This window comes from Nyctibius grandis, chromosome 4 (assembly GCF_013368605.1).
Source record: "Nyctibius grandis isolate bNycGra1 chromosome 4, bNycGra1.pri, whole genome shotgun sequence".
Classification (NCBI taxonomy): Eukaryota; Metazoa; Chordata; class Aves; order Nyctibiiformes; family Nyctibiidae; genus Nyctibius; species Nyctibius grandis.
Window position 1 is genome coordinate 74,792,129 of NC_090661.1, and position 17,718 is coordinate 74,809,846.

Sequence of the window (17,718 nt, forward strand, 5' to 3'; positions counted from 1 at the left end):
GAGGTGTGTCAGGGTCTGCGTAGTGACTTCTAGTATTCTATTTTCTTAAAAGGCAGGTTGTGTTCTGTAACACTTGTGCAGCCTTTAATGGCATATCTGGCGATGTTTTCGTTGGGTTGCAGAAATAAACTGGGAAAAAAATGTTTCAACAGACTAATAATATGCATCTATGTTAAAGATTCATAACCTGTTTCAGAAAACAGGTGTCAGAACAACGTTGGATACCGATCTTCTGCTATTTCTATCTACTGTGCATCTTTCTAGTAGCACGTGATCAAAGGAAGCTATCCTAACAGTCAGCTCAAGGAGAATTTTTAGATGGGTGAAATGTTGACACGAGCATTGTTTGAGTCGCTGGGATGCTAACAGTCTCATTGGAAAGCTGTGCCAAGATGGGACTGGATTTGAGAGGCATAATGTTATTTCAAGTCCTGGTTTTGCCCTTTTCCTTTTGAGGTGGCCAAGATGTGCTGTACTGTTGCATGATCTGGCAGCAGGAGTTTTGGTCTCTGCAATATATGGAAAGCATGTTTGGAAACAGCTTATTGATTGCTCCCATTGTGGCTATCTGTATGAAAATCCTGTGATCTCAGAGACTGAATTACTCTCTCATCCATAGAACAAGACTGTCTTCTCAGGCATAAGATTTATTACAGTTCTTACAATCTGAAACAGTTTGCATATCCTTTGATAAACACAAGAGATTTATAAAGACACATTTTTTTATTAAGCTTCTATGTTCAGAGACTTAAAAATTAAGTCCTCATTGGAGGTGTTAGAAGATATTTTTGCCAGGTTTTGTTTGCTAATATTATAGCAAGATTGTTTGGTTAAAAGTTTAATTTAAACAGAAATAAAAAAGTCACTTAATGGTCAAAAGAATATTGCACTTGAGTAAGTTTGTTTAACAAGCCCTCAGTATGAAACATCTCCACTTATCTTGAGACAAGAATTTGTGCTTTTATTCCTGCCTAAGCTGTGGAAAGATCTGGGGTTTCTAGTAGCGTGAAGGAACCAAACGTTTATCTTCTGCCAAGTTAATTGTCTGCTGAGAATGGAAGAAAAAAACTTTTACATAAATTTCTATTCAGCTATCTATAGTGTGCTTTTTTTTTGTCTGAAAATAATCAAGAAAAAAACTGTGTTTGTGGAAAACTGGTTATGCTCTTGAGATTTGTGGCTTTATAAAGCAGATAGTCATCATTTTGCTCAAGAATACTGTTTTCAAAAACGTTCATTCCAAATACTACCTACTTCAGGTACTTGAAACTGAATTTTTAAGTAGGATTTCTCATCCTTTGTGGTGTTCACTGATAGGTTATTGAACAAAGGGTCACTTTTAACTCTTCCTCCTGTAAAATACTCATTGTATATCTTTGAGCTACTTTGTATATGCATTAGTAAACACTTTAGACCCTGATTGTATAGTCTGATCTGAGCATCTTAAGCCTGTGCAGGGTCAAGCATTTCTAGATGATCCCTTCTGAGAGTAACCATCTTTCATAAGACTTGCTCCTTATTGGGTACTGAACACATGCGGTGACAGTGGATGAGCTGTCAGCCCTTGTGAACTCACAGTGGCATATGGGGGACTTGCAAGATGTCACTGTGAAATATTGTAGTTCTGCACACTTAGTGGCAGTTTGCCTCAAATAATGAACTTTCTGCTTGGCCAATACTGTAGCTGCAAAGAGGAGGAAAACAGCGTGTACAACCACTACTTTGATTTGCCCTGTAGGACTTGCTGTTCACGTGGGACCCCACTTTGAGCTTACATAAACTGGCATAGCCCCGCAGACTTCCCTGAGGAATTCTGGCAGCATAGCTCAGTTGAGGGTCTGGCTTGTTGCTTAGATGCCTGAATTGTAAGGGTATTGATGGGTGAGCTATGGAGAATCTTTTGGCAACTCTTCATTTCACTGCTTTTAGGACTTCAATCTAAAGAGGTAAATGTCATCATTCTAAGTGAGGAATAAGATGAGTATTAATGGATTATGGCAGTGTTATGAGTCAAGGCGTTGCACAGATGATGTAACCAATACAGCTATTTTCATGAAAATTTATTTTCTTTGCCTTTTGTATCTCCAGGCTTTACAACATATAACCCTTTCAGCGTTTGTTAAAAGGTACTTTTTAACCACTCACATTGCCTCTGGCCCAAATGCATTAAAGAATGAAAGAACACAGAGCTGTTAAGGGTTGACATCTTTCTCCTGATGCTGCTGCAGCAGAGATACCAGTGTCCTAGTTCTTGGCACGTTACCAACCGTTATATCATGCAGTCTGAGGAGCCCTGCCATTGAATAGGACCTATGAAATAGGCGTGCTTTCAACTGTATTTCTGCAAATTTTTAATGGTTGCTTCCAGAAAATACAGGTTCTCTGTTATGTCTTCTTCAATCCGTAGAAGAGACTACTTTGCTGTTACTCTGCATTCCCAATGGTCAGTATACGTTTTTTAAACGTGAGAAGGAGGAGAGTTTAACTTGGGAAGTGAATTTTGTCTGAGATGGAGACTCTTCTTCCTGTCTGAATTGTTTCGAAGTCCTGGTAAATACTTCTCAGATGTAGGAGAAAGATGACTTAATTCTCTCTTATGTCTCCCTCCCTACATGTGACATACTTCCAGGAGCCTAAAAACATGTATTCACAGATGTTTTAAAACAGTGTAATGTAATTTTATTTGCTAAAAGATGTTTGACAATAAGTATTTTCTACATTATCTTAATACAAATGCTCTCTCTTTTTTTTTTTCTTTGTTTCTTTCCGGCAAAGATTTGAAGACTTCCTTGCTCGCAAGTGGTCTTCCGAAAAGAGATTTGGATTGGAAGGATGTGAAGTAATGATTCCTGCACTTAAGACCATCATTGATAAATCCAGTGAAATGGGAATTGAATATGTTATAATGGGGATGCCTCATAGGTAATGTCAATGGAAACCCCAACAAATGGGCTTATTGTCTTAAGACAAGTTTCAGGTTCTAGAATTTTATTAATGAAGTTGATACTAGCAAAGCTAGGGTAGCAAGAGTCAGTCATAGCGAGTAATGGGAGCACAGAACTGTAACAAATACCTGTCAGTGAGAGGCTACAGCCTTCACAGGTTAATGCTAGTGAAACTCTCTTCAGTGTACTTTGAAGCTGCAAGCAAATACAGCAGCAGCGATGGTATCTATCCCATTGCATAGAGTCTAGATCTGAGAAAGCTTGGCGAGAGAGTATCAAACTTACTTTTGCAGTCTGCCTTAATTAGTTAATTATTAATGTCATCATGTTAAAACTGCTAGATAGCTACAAAATTCATTGCTTGTACCTGGATAACTAGGTGTTCAAATGTCTGTGGGAATGCATTGGAGGAACTTTGCAATGGGAGGAGAAGGGTAGAATGAAGGGTTTCAGGTTCAAAAGTTTGAAGTGAACTTCTTACTTGCAAATTTCTGACAGAGATGGCTTGCTGATTTTATAAGTGTTAACTCCGTTATTACCATTTTTGAGACATAACTATGTTTGGAATTTTCTTAGAGGTAGGCTGAATGTATTGGCTAATGTAATCCGAAAAGAGCTGGAGCAGATCTTCTGTCAGTTTGATCCCAAACTTGAAGCAGCTGATGAGGTAAGATGCTTCTTCAATAGATCTATACAGAGAGGTAGTTTTTAGTCATTTTGGTCATGGTTATTATGAAAATAGTATTATCAGCTACTAAAATGCCTTGTCTTCTTTTCTAGTTTGAGGAATATGATTTGGTGAAATTTCTTAACAAATTGACAGGAAGAAGAGAAGAGTTTTAGTGGTTGGAGACTCCTTCCTAAAGGGATCTGAGGGCCCAATATGCAGAGCTGACCCCCGTCACAGGGAGGTCTGCAGCCTGCCTGGAGCCCGAATCAGGGATATCACCAGGCAACTCCCCAACCTGGTGAAGGCCACAGACTACTACCCCCTGCTGATCTTCCAGACAGGTGGGGAAGAAGCTGCATCCCGTAGTCTGAGGGGGATGAAGAAAGACTACAAGGCCCTAGGACGGTTGGTGAAAGAGTCTGGGGCACAAGTTGTTTTCTCCTCCCTCCTTCCATTTTCAGGTGATGACGTGGGATGGAATAGTAGGATTCTCTCTATTAATGCCTGGCTACGAGACTGGTGCTACAGGCAGGGCTTTGGGTTCTTTGATAATGGCTGGTTTTATAAGACACCGGGCGTGACTGTAATACATGGGAAAGGTTTATGTCGTAGGGGCAAAAGGGTTCTGGGACAGGAATTAGCAGGGCTCATTCGGAGAGCTTTAAACTAGATTCGAAGGGGGATGGGGTGGTAGCTGGGCTTGCACCACTGGGGCAACGCTCTAGTGTTGAGGCAGACCAGGAGGCCTCCCATCCCCCTGGGGTGAAATCGGTGTGCCCAGCTCGCTCCCTGAAATGCCTGTACACCAATGCGCGCAGCATGGGGAATAAATAGGAGGAGTTGGAAATCCGTGTTCGGTCGGGGGGATATGATTTAGTGGCAATCACAGAGACTTGGTGGGATGCCTCGCATGACTGGAATGTGGTCATGGATGGCTATGTCCTGTTCAGGAAAGACAGGCCGCTAAGGAGAGGTGGTGGAGTTGCTCTTTATGTGAGTGAGCAGCTAGAATGTATTGAGTTCTGTCCAGGGGCGGATCAGGAGCGAGTTGAGAGTTTGTGGGTGCGAATTAAGGGGCAGGCTGGCAGGGGTGATACTGTTGTGGGTGTCTATTACAGGCCACCGGATCAGGATGAGGAGGGTGATGAGGCCTTCTACAGGCAGCTGAGAGCAGTCTCGCAATTGCAGGGTCTGGTTGTCGTGGGGGATTTCAACTACCCTGATATTTGCTGGGAGGCCTACTCAGCCAGCCATCCCCAGTCCAGGAGGTTCCTCCAGTGCATTGGTGATAACTTTCTGATGCAAATGGTGGATGAGCCAACTAGGAGAGGAGCGCTGCTGGATCTTATCCTTACTAACAAGGAGGGTCTGGTTGAAGCGGTGAAGGTTGAGGGCAGCCTTGGTTGTAGTGACCATGAGATGGTAGAGTTCAGGATCTCATGTGGCAGGAACAGAATAGCTAGCAGAATCACAACCCTGGACTTCAGGAGGGCCAACTTTGGCCTTTTCAAGCAATTGCTAGGGGAAATCCCATGGGACAGGGTACTAGAAGGTAAGGGGGCCCAAGATAGTTGGTTAGCATTCAAGGACTGCTTCTTCCGAGCTCAAGATCAGAGCATCCCAGCAGGTAGGAAGTCAAGGAAGGCTACCAGGAGACCTGCATGGTTGAACAGGGAACTGCTGGGCAAACTCAAGTGGAAGAAGAGGGTGTACAGATCGTGGAAGGAGGGGCTGGCCACTTGGGAGGAATATAAGTCTGTTGTCAGAGGATGTAGGGAGGCAACTAGGAAAGCTAAGGCCTCCTTGGAATTAAACCTTGCAAGAGAGGTCAAGGACAACAGAAAGGGCTTCTTCAAATACATTGCAGGTAAAGCCAACACTAGAGGCAATGTAGGCACACTGATGAATGAGGTGGGGGCCCTGGAGACAGAGGATAAAAAGAAGGCGGAGTTACTGAATGCCTTCTTTGCCTCTGTCTATACTGTTGGAGGCTGTCCTGAGGAGCACCGGACCCCTGAGGCCTCAGAAGAAGTCAGGATAGAGGAGGAATCTGTCTTGGTAGATGAGGGCTGGGTCAGGGACCAATTAAGCAATCTGGACATCCATAAATCCATGGGCCCTGATGGGATGCACCCGCGGGTGCTGAGGGAGCTGGCGGAAGTCATTGCTAGGCCACTCTCCATCATCTTTGCTAAGTCGTGGGCAACGGGAGAGGTGCCTGAGGACTGGAGGAAAGCGAATGTCACTCCAGTCTTCAAAAAGGGCAAGAAGGAGGACCCAAGTAACTATAGACCGGTCAGCCTCACCTCCATCCCCGGAAAGGTGATGGAGCAACTTGTTCTTGGTGCTGTCTCTAGGCACATCAAGGATAGGGGGATCATTAGGGGCACTCAGCATGGCTTCACCAAGGGGAAGTCATGCTCAACCAACTTGATAGCCTTTTATGAGGATGTTACCCGGTGGATAGATGATGGTAAAGCTGTGGATGTGGTCTATCTCGATTTCAGTAAAGCGTTTGACACGGTCTCCCACAGCATCCTCGCAGCTAAACTGGGGAAGTGTGGTCTGGATGATCGGGTAGTGAGGTGCATTGTGAACTGGCTGAAGGAAAGAAGCCAGAGAGTGGTGGTCAATGGGACTGAGTCCAGTTGGAGGTCTGTGTCTAGCAGAGTCCCTCAAGGGTCAGTACTGGGACCAGTACTATTCAATATATTCATTAATGACTTGGATGAGGGATTAGAGTGCGCTGTCAGCAAGTTCGCTGATGACACAAAACTGGGAGGAGTGGCTGACACACCGGAAGGCTGCGCAGCCATTCAGAGAGACCTGGACAGGCTGGAGAGTTGGGCGGGGAGAAATTTAATGAAACATAACAAGGGCAAGTGTAGAGTCCTGCATCTGGGCAAGAACAACCCCATGTACCAGTACAAGTTGGGGGCAGACCTGTTGGAGAGCAGCGTAGGGGAAAGGGACCTGGGGGTCCTAGTGGACAACAGGATGACCATGAGCCAGCAGTGTGCCCTTGTGGCCAAGAAGGCCAATGGCATCCTGGGGTGTATTAGAAGGGGTGTGGTTAGCAGGTCACGAGAGGTTCTCCTCCCCCTCTACTCTGCCCTGGTGAGGCCGCATCTGGAATATTGTGTCCAGTTCTGGGCCCCTCAGTTCAAGAAGGACAGGGAACTGCTAGAGAGAGTCCAGTGCAGAGCCATGAAGATGATTAAGGGAGTGGAACATCTCCCTTATGAGGAGAGGCTGAGGGAGCTGGGTCTCTTTAGCTTGGAGAAGAGGAGACTGAGGGGTGACCTCATTAGTGTTTATAAATATGTAAAGGGCAAGTGTCATGAGGATGGAGCCAGGCTCTTCTCAGTGCCATCCCTTGACAGGACAAGGGGCAATGAGTGCAAGCTGGAACACAGGAGGTTCCACATAAATATGAGGAAAAACTTCTTTACGGTGAGGGTGACCGAACACTGGAACAGGCTGCCCAGAGAGGGTGTGGAGTCTCCTTCTCTGGAGACATTCAAAACCCGCCTGGACGCGTTCCTGTGTGATATGGTCTAGGCAATCCTGCTCCGGCAGGGGGATTGGACTAGATGATCTTTCGAGGTCCCTTCTAATCCCTAACATTCTGTGATTCTGTGTGACTATAGCGTACCTCTAACATGCAGAAGGTATCTTAGGAATGACTGTAGATAAGCAAGTTCCGTGTCATTTGACTGACACAATCTCTAAGCATCTTTCTTTGTTCCATATAAATGAAATGAGTATCAATATTCTGTAAATATTTGTCCAATATTGGATAGTGACACTAAGATAATAAAATAGGAACAGTGTTCCCATTTGAAATTGTGGTGTCAAACCCATAGTGCATACTGATGTACAGTTAGCTGGATGCATTTTTCAGACTGAAGCACAAATTTTAGGCATAGTCAATTGGATGCAGCTGGTATGAATGGCATTCCTGAATTGTGACTACATCTTGCATGTTAGGGATCTGGGGATGTAAAATATCATCTGGGAATGTACCATGAGAGGATCAACCGAGCAACAAACAAGAAAATCACTCTGTCCCTGATGGCTAACCCATCTCACTTGGAAGCAGTTGATCCTGTTGTGCAAGGGAAGACAAAAGCTGAACAGTTTTATCGAGGGGATACAGCAGGGAAAAAGGTAAAGATTTTTTTATTATAGTAGCTCTTACTGGTAGTTTTTCATGTTATTTTTAATAAAAATAGTTTACCAATAGTTTTGTATCACAGAGTATTCCTCTCTTCCCCCTTCACAAAAGGGATATATCACCTGTTGAACTAGGTAAGATTTTTGACATGGTACCTCAAGGGTAACTTCAGAAGTAGGCTTAAAACTTTCATTTGTGAACGGAGCAAAGGCAGCAGAATGCTGACAAGTCTATGGTTTATTATAAAAATACCGTTCTGTTTTATAAGCACTGTAGAAATATGGAGCAAAGAAATCCTGCTGAGAAGCTTAAATTGCAGTTTTGCTTGCTCATATGTGTGTGGATATGTATGTATAATCCTCCCTCTTAGGTTATGTCCATATTATTACATGGGGATGCTGCCTTTGCAGGACAAGGAGTGGTTTATGAGACGTTTCATCTTAGTGACCTCCCATCCTACACCACAAATGGCACTATTCATGTTGTGGTCAACAACCAGGTAACAAGTAGATCATTTTCCAGTCAATTTGTCTGCTGAATAGTTGCTAGTGTATTTCTTTTTATTCTTGTTTGTTATTAGCTGGGTGCATTGTTCCCTCTGTTTATTAGAATGGTTAGAGTGTTCCTGAAAATGATCATAGTATCTAGCAACTCTTAAGTGGATAGTATTTTATCACCTAGATTTATTTAATTCAATTTATAACACTTAATTGGATTAGGTTTGCTTTGTTTTGGTTTTAGGGGAGCAAAAAGAAGCTAGCTAGCCAAAATGAAAAACTGATACTACTGCTGTGTAAATGACTATTAAATGAAAACCTCAAGCGTTCAAAACCATTAGAGGGAGATGCCCACATTTTAATGGAAGTTTCTGGAATTTTTAGATTGGCTTCACCACGGACCCCCGTATGGCCCGTTCATCTCCATATCCTACTGATGTTGCTCGTGTGGTCAATGCTCCCATTTTTCATGTGAATGCTGACGACCCTGAAGCAGTGATGTATGTGTGCAGTGTAGCTGCAGAATGGCGAAACACATTCAATAAAGATGTGGTGGTTGACTTGGTAAGTCTTGGTTTTCTTAACTTTTTATTCTGTGTATTATGTACTACTCTCTTATTTTTCTGTGGCTTAGAAGACCCAGCCAAGAAACATATTTTGATTTTAATGGCCTTTAGTTTCTTCATTTAAAAAAAAACCCAAACAACTAACAGCCTCACAAGTATCCATAACTGTTTTTATACTGTAAACCTCATAAAATCTCTGTAAAACTATGAAATGGAAAGATTTCATTTTACATTTTTTCCTTACCAGCAGAAACAATCTTTCCTTTTGTAGGTTTGTTACCGTAGGAGAGGGCACAATGAAATGGATGAACCAATGTTCACCCAGCCTCTAATGTACAAGCAGATTCATAAGCAGGTGCCGGTGCTGAAGAAGTATGCTGACAAACTGATTGCAGATGGGACTGTAACACTGCAGGAGTTTGAGGTACATGTGTTAGAGGGAACGTAAGACGCTGTCAGTAGGAAGACACAACTGTCACTGTATGCTGTCTGCTTAAAAACCTTCCTTTCGTTACTGTGATAAGTCTTCACACTTTGATACTTTCTGATTCAATTTGGTTTGGATTTTCGTGTAAAATAGCTAGTATTGCAACAAAAGGCTGTGAAGTAATTAATACATATTGCACAGAAAAAAAATTTGCTTCAGTTCTGAGATTTGTAAAAGGTGATCACATGAATGTTGGAGATCGAGGCATTTGTCAGCTGTTCTTCATCTCTAGAGTCTTGATTCAGCAGTAAGACAGTATTTGAATTCTTATAACTGTAGCTTCATATTGATAACCTTAACAGGCTTATATCCAGCAATAATGCAATAAATCAGTTTAACCTTTTTATTTTCTTGCAATAATTCAACTAAGTTCAGAGATCATTTGAAATACTCTAGAAGGATGAAGTGTAGAGTCTGGTGCCTGTATTAAGATGGTTAGGTCTTTAATCTTTTTGAAAGTGAATGTGTAGAGTGCAGATGCAACAGGGGACCTTCTGAGAAGGTGTGGCTAACTGTGTAGTGACAGAGTATTGCAGATCAAGAAAAAAGCAGTTTGCGTAGGTGAATTCTGTTTTCCGCAAGAATGATCACAGCTCATGCAGAACTAGCTATCCAGAATCATTGTAAGAGTATGGCAGTAGTGGCTTGGGCTTTGGTGGCTGGATCCAGGATCTTGGATGGATGTTTTGCTATACAGACTGAGCTCAACATCGCTGTTAATTACTTTAAAGATTAGCTAGCTCAGTAACTTGGGTGTGGTTTTGGACTGAAACATAGATATTGTAGAGGTGTCCTACAATACAGGCTTTGTATCTGTTGCCATTGATAGGCGTGGCCAATAGACTCTTAGCTAAACTCTCCTAGCCAGACTACTTTTCTAGGAGGTTCTTTTCTAGTCTTTATTGGCTTCTGTATCCTGAAGTATGAAAGCTGGATAATGCTGATCTTAGAAGTATGCTGTAAATTAATTTGGTACTTCCGTTCTGTTGCATTCTAGAGTATTGCTTGCAACTTCATCTCTTGGTACTCTTCTCTGTAACACCTGTCCAATAAACTAAATAATTTATTTAGAGTTATGTGGGTAAGCATGTTTGTAGAAGGCAATTTGATCCTAGATAAAATGAAATTGTTGGCATAATTGTAACTAAACTTTCTTCTGGAGTTAAATAACTGTTTTTATCATACTGAATGGTAGGTGTCATCTGTAAGATACAAAGGTGTTATGTTTATCCCTTTTAAAAAGAGAGTTTTTGTTCTACAGGAAGAAATTGCGAAGTATGATAGAATATGTGAAGAAGCATATACTAGATCTAAGGATAACAAGATCCTACATATCAAGCACTGGCTTGATTCACCTTGGCCTGGTAAGAAGTGTCCTTTCACTTATCCTACTGTTAATATTATCGTGCTTTTATTTTAAGTCCATATTCTAGGACTCTTAAATGTTTTTCATCAGACAATGTTCCTTTAAAATAAAATATGTGACCTTTGGTTTGCCCCTGTTAATAGTAAATAAAACATTCTGCCAGATCAACTTGAAAGAGGTGCTTTTCTTGAAAAACATGCAGAGTGAGGTGTGACTTAGAAAAAGATGTTTTTTCAGTTCAGCAGAGAGGTGTTTTTCCTGTAATGTTAACTGTCTGTGCCTTCAGGAAGAAGGAGTATGTTTCATGCTCCTTTTTTTTTTTTTGAGGGATTGAGGTGCTATGTGCCTTTTATTAGCTGCCGCTACCCATATAGTTGGACTTCACAGGGAGTGAAAGCAGAAACAAAACAGATCATTTTGCGCCTGTAAGATCAAGTTTTGTTGTCATGCAGACAATCAAAATGATTGTGTCTCCCAGTGAAAGGTGAAGAACAAGGTTTAGGCTGCTGCTTAGAATGTTTTTTAAGAGTTGTGAGTTTTTAAGTAAATTTTAGGTAGGGTAGATATCTCTTAATCAGTCCTTGAACATCTCACCAAATCTTTTACTTCCAGGATTCTTTAACGTGGATGGAGAACCCAAGAGCATGTCTTGTCCTCCAACCGGCATTTCAGAAGACCTGCTGACTCACATTGGCAATGTAGCTAGTTCAGTGCCAGTCAAAGACTTCAAAATACATGCAGGTCAGCTGGAGTCTTTGTTTCTCCTAGTGGCTATGTTTCTTGCTCAGATTTTGCTCTTGGCTCGTGGGCAAGGAGAATGTGACAGTTAAGGTCCTGCTTGCTGCTTGTTCTCAGCATAAAGTTCTTTCAGTATCACAGCACTTCTGTTCCCTACGTCATTAAAATAGATTTTCCTTCGAGGGAGGTAAAAGTCTCTTTGTAACATTAAGTTAATACCTTCTTCTATTCTTCAAGAAAATGCTGCCTTTATGCAGCACGTTTGTAGGACTTATTGGGAAGTTAGGCAGTCATCTCAGGAAGCACTATTAATGGTCTTTTTAATGTTAAAACCAGTGGTAATTTGAGGTCCACTTCAGACACTTTTCTTGTAGTTAAATAACTTTCTACTCAGGAATATAACTTGGTCTTTTCAGACCTGGCAACATTGCTGATATACTGTGAGCCTAATTTTAGTATAGCTGAATGGACTCCGTGTAGGCAAATTCAGACAGTTTTTCTTTCAACTTACCATTTAGCATTGATGATAGCACAAATCTAGCGTTTTCTCAAAAAGTCTTAGCTTTTGGTCTGAAGAGATTCAGTTCTGAATTTGACATCTGTTATAGTATGAAGTTAAATGTGCCTGTTTCACTGGGGAGCACCTGGCACTGTGTCAAAGTTTTGAGTTAATTCTTTTACTCCCTGGTCAGGTTGAAGTCTAGCAGCTCTACAGGGAGCAGTAACATGTTCATTCCATGGGGAAACATGGAGACACTTTGTTTAGGGATCTTTTTTCTTTTCTTGGCTGGTAGGAAATGTACTTAGGATCAGGAGAAAGAGGTTTTTTTTTCATGGGTAAAATCTCTAGCTAATCTTTCTTCTCAAGAGTCATTCATCAAGCAATAAAGTGTGTCTGCTGTACATGTTCTATGTGTTTGTGTTCCTTTGGGACAATTAAATATTGTCACAAGTAATGATGATAGGGCATTCCCAGTTAGCAATTGCAAGCTTGTTGAGCAGATACAATTAATAGATGAACTTTAAAACTCTTCTACACATTTGTGCACTTTGTTATGACACTGATAAATTTGAAATTATAGTCAGCCAATAAAATTTAGTATTAGACATTCTAATTAAAAAGATAAGACAGTCTCTCTTTAGTAACTTGATTAACCATTGACACTAAGTAACACTTTCCAGTATATAAGATAGATTTATGGTTCAAAGCAAACTTTGGTCTGCTAGATTCTTTTATGCAGTTCAAAAGGCCATGAAAGAGAAAATTTTGGGAGAATTAGAAGGGGAAGAGCACCTTTGAAGTAGTTTGTCCTTCCACTAGAGCAAAACAGCTTAATATATTGCAGTCTTTCAACAAACAATTGGAAGATTATTTTGTTTTAACAAATGTTTAGTATATTCTAAAAAGAAAATTTTCAAGATTTTTTTTTTACTTAAAATGCAACAATTTCAATGAGAATAGTTTTATGTGGAAAGAAAGCAGGGTGATTTTTGTAAAAATGGGGAAAGTAACAAAGGGAAGTATGGGAAAATAACAAATAGGACAGCTTGCCAAAAGCATCAGTGCAGATGTGAAAATAAGATGGTGTTAAGTGACATGGAATACACTAGGCTTATAGCCTAAAAGCTGGAAGCACCCGTGTGCAGCTTTGAAGTTTTATTCCCTTTAAAAATCATAGTGTTGCAACTTGTGTTTTGGTTTACCAAGTTATACAATCTTCACTGTAAAAAACAGGTTTTGGTTACCAACTGAAAATCCATTGGCAGCTGCTACAATTTCCTATTTATATGATATTCATAGTGTTGATTAATCCAGCCTGTTTCTCTTTGTAACATCTCCAGAAGTCCAATAAGGCAAATGCCAAGAAAAAATAAGAGAGAGAGACGAAAAAATTATGAACTCAATAGCTGATATTTTCAGTCTCTTATAAAACAGTACTTCATGTTAGAGATGTGAAAATAAATCTTTAAGGAGGAGTATTTCACCATGAGTCTTTTTTAATTGTCCTCAGTAGTTTCTGACACAGCCGATCTTATTTTCTTCTTCTGAAACAAGGTATGAACATTATGCAACCCTTTGCCTGGGGAACAAGTGATATTACTTTGCTAGCAGTTCAGTTCTAGAAGAACAATTTGTAGACCCTGTTAGGTTCTGTGTTTAACTTAGCCAGTGGGGAAGGAGAATGGTAAATGTAATGTAAATATAAAATATCTCTGAAGTAGATCCATTGATTTCTGATCTTTATTCCAATGTAGGACTCTCTCGGATTTTGAGAGCCCGCTTGGAAATGACCAAGAACAGGGTTGTTGACTGGGCCTTAGCAGAATACATGGCTTTTGGCTCTTTTCTGAAAGAAGGGATCCATGTCCGACTAAGTGGACAGGATGTGGAGAGGGGTACTTTTAGGTGAGTACTGAGATAACTGTTAAATGCTGTCCCATACTGAAAGAATCACCTTGACATTTTTTAAACAGTATGGTCTTCTGCGGGGAAGAGGAAGTTGAAGCTATTGAGTATTGATCTGGATGTTATAAATTCTGGCAGTCAAGAATAATCAATCTCCTGTGTCTCTGTAAACAGCATTTTAAAGAATTGTACTTAAGGCAGGACAAATGTTCTTAGATACTTTCTTCCTTCTCTTCCTGAAAAGCAGAAATTATTTTTTTTTTCATGCTTTTTAACGAAAAATTCAGCTGCAATACATCTAATTACTGAGAACTAAAAGAAGGGTATTTGCTGCTGCAGATTCTGAAGTCTTATAAATACCATTCCAGTGGTGGCTACTTGGAACTCGGGTATCCTGTGAACAAACACATTGCCAGCTGGCAAGGCTTTTTTAAGTGAAACAAGATCCTCTGTTCTGAGACTTTTAATGACTATGGAGCATGAATGAATGCAGAATCTGATCACTGGGTAAAAATATATACAGTTCTGCTGCCTTACCTGATTCTCTGTGGAGTGAAATGTTAATGATGTATTTAATTGAAGCCTTTGATGCGAAGCCCATTGCAGGGGCTGAAAGAATGAGCAGCTGCACTGTGCTTCATTCTGAATGCTTGCAGGAAAGAGAGATAAATCTTGGTGCCTGTCTTCTCTGGTACGGTGCTCTGTTTCTGTGCTGAGCTTCATTTGGTATCCAGTCTTTTGGGCTTTCTTCTTTTTGCTCCCATTCTAATGGCAGTTTAACAAAATCCTTCAAACAAGACCTGAAAACAAAACAAAATGGGGAGATGCCCAGCCCCACCCCGCCCCTGATTTCTCATCCTCCTTGATTTCAGTAGCATGGTATTGTAAAGTGGTGAGCATCTCCTGGGAGAGGAACACACGTGTTCATTGTTTAGCAACCTACCCACCTATTTCAGGTGAGTGCTTAGTCATGTCTAGCACACGCCTATAGACTTGTCATGAGAATACTGATTCTCTGTATTCCCAGTTCTCTCACTGGTGGAAGAGGTTTTTCCAGAACTATCATCCAGATTTTCTTGATGTTTGTTTAAGATAAAAATAATTGTTGTGCTCACAGCAATACAGGGAAAAAAGAAAAAAATTGTTCAAATAAAAAGCTCTTCAGGCTGGTGAAGACTAGCTAAGGATTCCTGTGCCATCTGAATTTTATTATTCAGTCTTTTAGAAAAAGAGTAAAAAGGCATTCAGATAAATTCTTGTGAAGTTCAGGACCGACGCTGGTACTGCAGGTGTTTGATTTATAGTAACCTGGTTCTGCTTTACTGCTGGGTTTTGAGTTTGCCTGAGGGGTAGTGGGATCTACAAAATACTAGCCTATGGTGTGATTACGAATTTTTGTTAGGAATGTGATAGGGCAGTTGAACAATAAAGGGTGAGATTAAAAAAATGCCTTGGACCTGAGGAAGTCGGAGAATATTCAACTACTCAGTTAAACAGAAGAGAACACTGTAGAAATGTGTAAGACTTAGCCTGTTGTTCTGTATTCACACTCATTTAATCAGAAGAATAGGTAGAAAAGTTAACTTGTGGTACAAGCACAGCTAAGAGATACTGCAGTTCTCTGTAAAGCTGCTCTTTTTTAGCTGTGGTTTGGTTTCTGTGTCATTTATAATAAAGGTCAGCAACTTCCCTAACAATTGAAGACATTTGCAAATACTGGTGTTTTTTATTGGAAAAAACACTGCAAACACATAGAAAGTATGTGTCATTTTATCCTCTCTCTGTACTGAGAAGACCCTTCCTCACCCCCTAAAATCCTTGAAGTACATAATGTCTCAAATCTCTGGGACTACTTGAAGGAGTATCAGCTAGAATTTGGGAAGAACTGAAGATACTGCATTGCCATAATGACAACAACATGATGGGAGTGCTTTCATTATTTTGGAGCTTCTGAAGTGTTGTCTAGAAAATAGTACTTTCAGTGTTCAATGTGATGACTTGCTTTCTTCCTATTTCAGTACTCAACATTATCAATATACAGAAGCTAAATAAAGCTGCAGATGGAAGGACTTGGGCCCCTTCTCATCCTGGAGACACACTGGAGAAGGGAGGAAAGGGGGAGAGAGACTTGATTCTGTGCTGGTTTGATGTCAGTAAACCTGCCAGTCGCACAACAGCAAAATCTGACTTGCGTGCCTGTATATTTCTGGCTAGCTGTCTATGCTTGGTGTAATTACCTTTTCCTGGGGAAACACAGAACTTCATGCTCAAGAAGCTTATCACATAGCTAGGCCTTCTGTCTTCGGCTGAATGACAAAAATAAAATGACAGTGGCAAAAATTATTTCTGCCTAACAGCTGGCTGCTGTGTGTATTTTCCCTGATCTACCTCCCTCCCTGTGCTGTTCTTCAAAGATTCTGTCTTTTCCTGGCCTTATATTGTTGACTAATAAATACATTTCAGAGGTCTTTTGCTAGCATTCATTATAGCAAAGGGAAGTACAAGAAGATTTAGTCTTCAGTTCAGTGTTGGCAGCTATACAACACATACTAGTTGTTACCAGTATAATAACTGTCCTTATGTTAGCAGTTGTAAAGCTGGACATATTGGAGTGATTCACTCAGTTAGTCTGCTCAGGGAGTTAATGGATTACAGTAATTACTTCAGTCATCTCTGTTTTGGTAGTGTTCCTCGGTGCCCCATTCTAGTGCTGATTAATGGCGTTCTAGAGAACTGTAAATGGTGCATATGAGTGGAAGTAGCAGGAAAGAGGATACAACTGCTTCAAGTCTTGGTGCTGAGATGAGATTAGATTAAATTTTTGCATAGAAGACAAACAACAGTTGTTTTAAGGAAAAGATCAGTAGAATTTGGCAAGTAGGCAGAATGAAATGTTTTTAATAACAATATTTCTCTTCTGTGTTTTTTTTTTGTTTGTTTGTTTTGGTTTTGTTGGGGTTTTTTTTACTTTTAATCAGTCTATTTTATAGCAACACCCTGCTCACCTCTTCCCTCCCCACCCCCCACCCCGTTCTACTAGTGATGAGGTCTTTTCAGTTTCCATGGGTGCTTGAGAACAAGCCTGGATAGTCACTGAAAATCCTTATAGTGCAGCAATTGTATTTAGACATGTGATGGTATCACTAGGTTTCAACCAAGCCAGGGTGTTGTGTAAAGCAAAGATAACTGTGTTGCCTGCGTGCTTTCTAGAACATGGCTTTGATGGTTTGTCTTTGAAAAAAGCTGTGTTAAAGCCTGAAGTTATTCTTAGCTAACAAATTTCTTTCAACTCCTATTTGCAGCCATCGTCATCATGTGCTTCATGATCAAGAAGTTGACAAGAGAACTTGTGTTCCCATGAATCACCTCTGGGAGCAGCAGGCCCCCTATACTGTGTGCAACAGCTCCCTTTCCGAGTATGGTGTCTTAGGTATGTCTCGGGGTAACTATCTGACAGATCTGCTTATGTTTTAATAGGTCTCAAACAAGATGTAGGAACTAATGACTGCTAATTATGAGGAATTTTTTTCCGATTTTGCTTTAATGTGGTTAAGCCTCCTGGCTACAAAGTTTTACTTTGTTACTTGAGTTTGCCAAGCATCAAAACAAACAAAGGTCTCCTTCTACTACTGGCATTTAAAAATAAACAGAGTCTGTGTTTGTTGTATTTTGACATTATCACATTCATAGCAGTTTTGTATCATGTGGGAGCCAGGAACTGCAGAACAGGGGCTTAAAATCTAATCAAAATGCCTAAACTGATTTCCCCCACCTCACCCCCTGAAAAAAGTAGTTCTACCAAGAGATTCAATAAATTTACCCTGTTCATTGTAATATTTGTCCCTTGTTGTCTTCTTACCTTGAA

The 17,718-nt window shown here is 40.7% G+C and overlaps 1 protein-coding gene across 2 annotated transcripts in view; it reads left to right on the plus strand.

The window, feature by feature from the left end:
• OGDHL (oxoglutarate dehydrogenase L) overlaps positions 1 to 17,718 on the plus strand; it is a 57,719-nt gene that overhangs the window by 18,416 nt on the left and 21,585 nt on the right. The window contains exons 6-15 of one of the 2 annotated variants that reach the window (XM_068398461.1): positions 2,776 to 2,922; positions 3,522 to 3,612; positions 7,606 to 7,785; positions 8,163 to 8,291; positions 8,674 to 8,853; positions 9,127 to 9,279; positions 10,604 to 10,706; positions 11,321 to 11,449; positions 13,703 to 13,853; positions 17,156 to 17,283. In XM_068398461.1, the coding sequence (XP_068254562.1) occupies positions 2,776 to 2,922; positions 3,522 to 3,612; positions 7,606 to 7,785; positions 8,163 to 8,291; positions 8,674 to 8,853; positions 9,127 to 9,279; positions 10,604 to 10,706; positions 11,321 to 11,449; positions 13,703 to 13,853; positions 17,156 to 17,283 (1,391 nt within the window). The remainder of the gene's footprint in view (positions 1 to 2,775; positions 2,923 to 3,521; positions 3,613 to 7,605; positions 7,786 to 8,162; positions 8,292 to 8,673; positions 8,854 to 9,126; positions 9,280 to 10,603; positions 10,707 to 11,320; positions 11,450 to 13,702; positions 13,854 to 17,155; positions 17,284 to 17,718) is intronic. The other variant, XM_068398462.1, reaches the window with a different exon arrangement.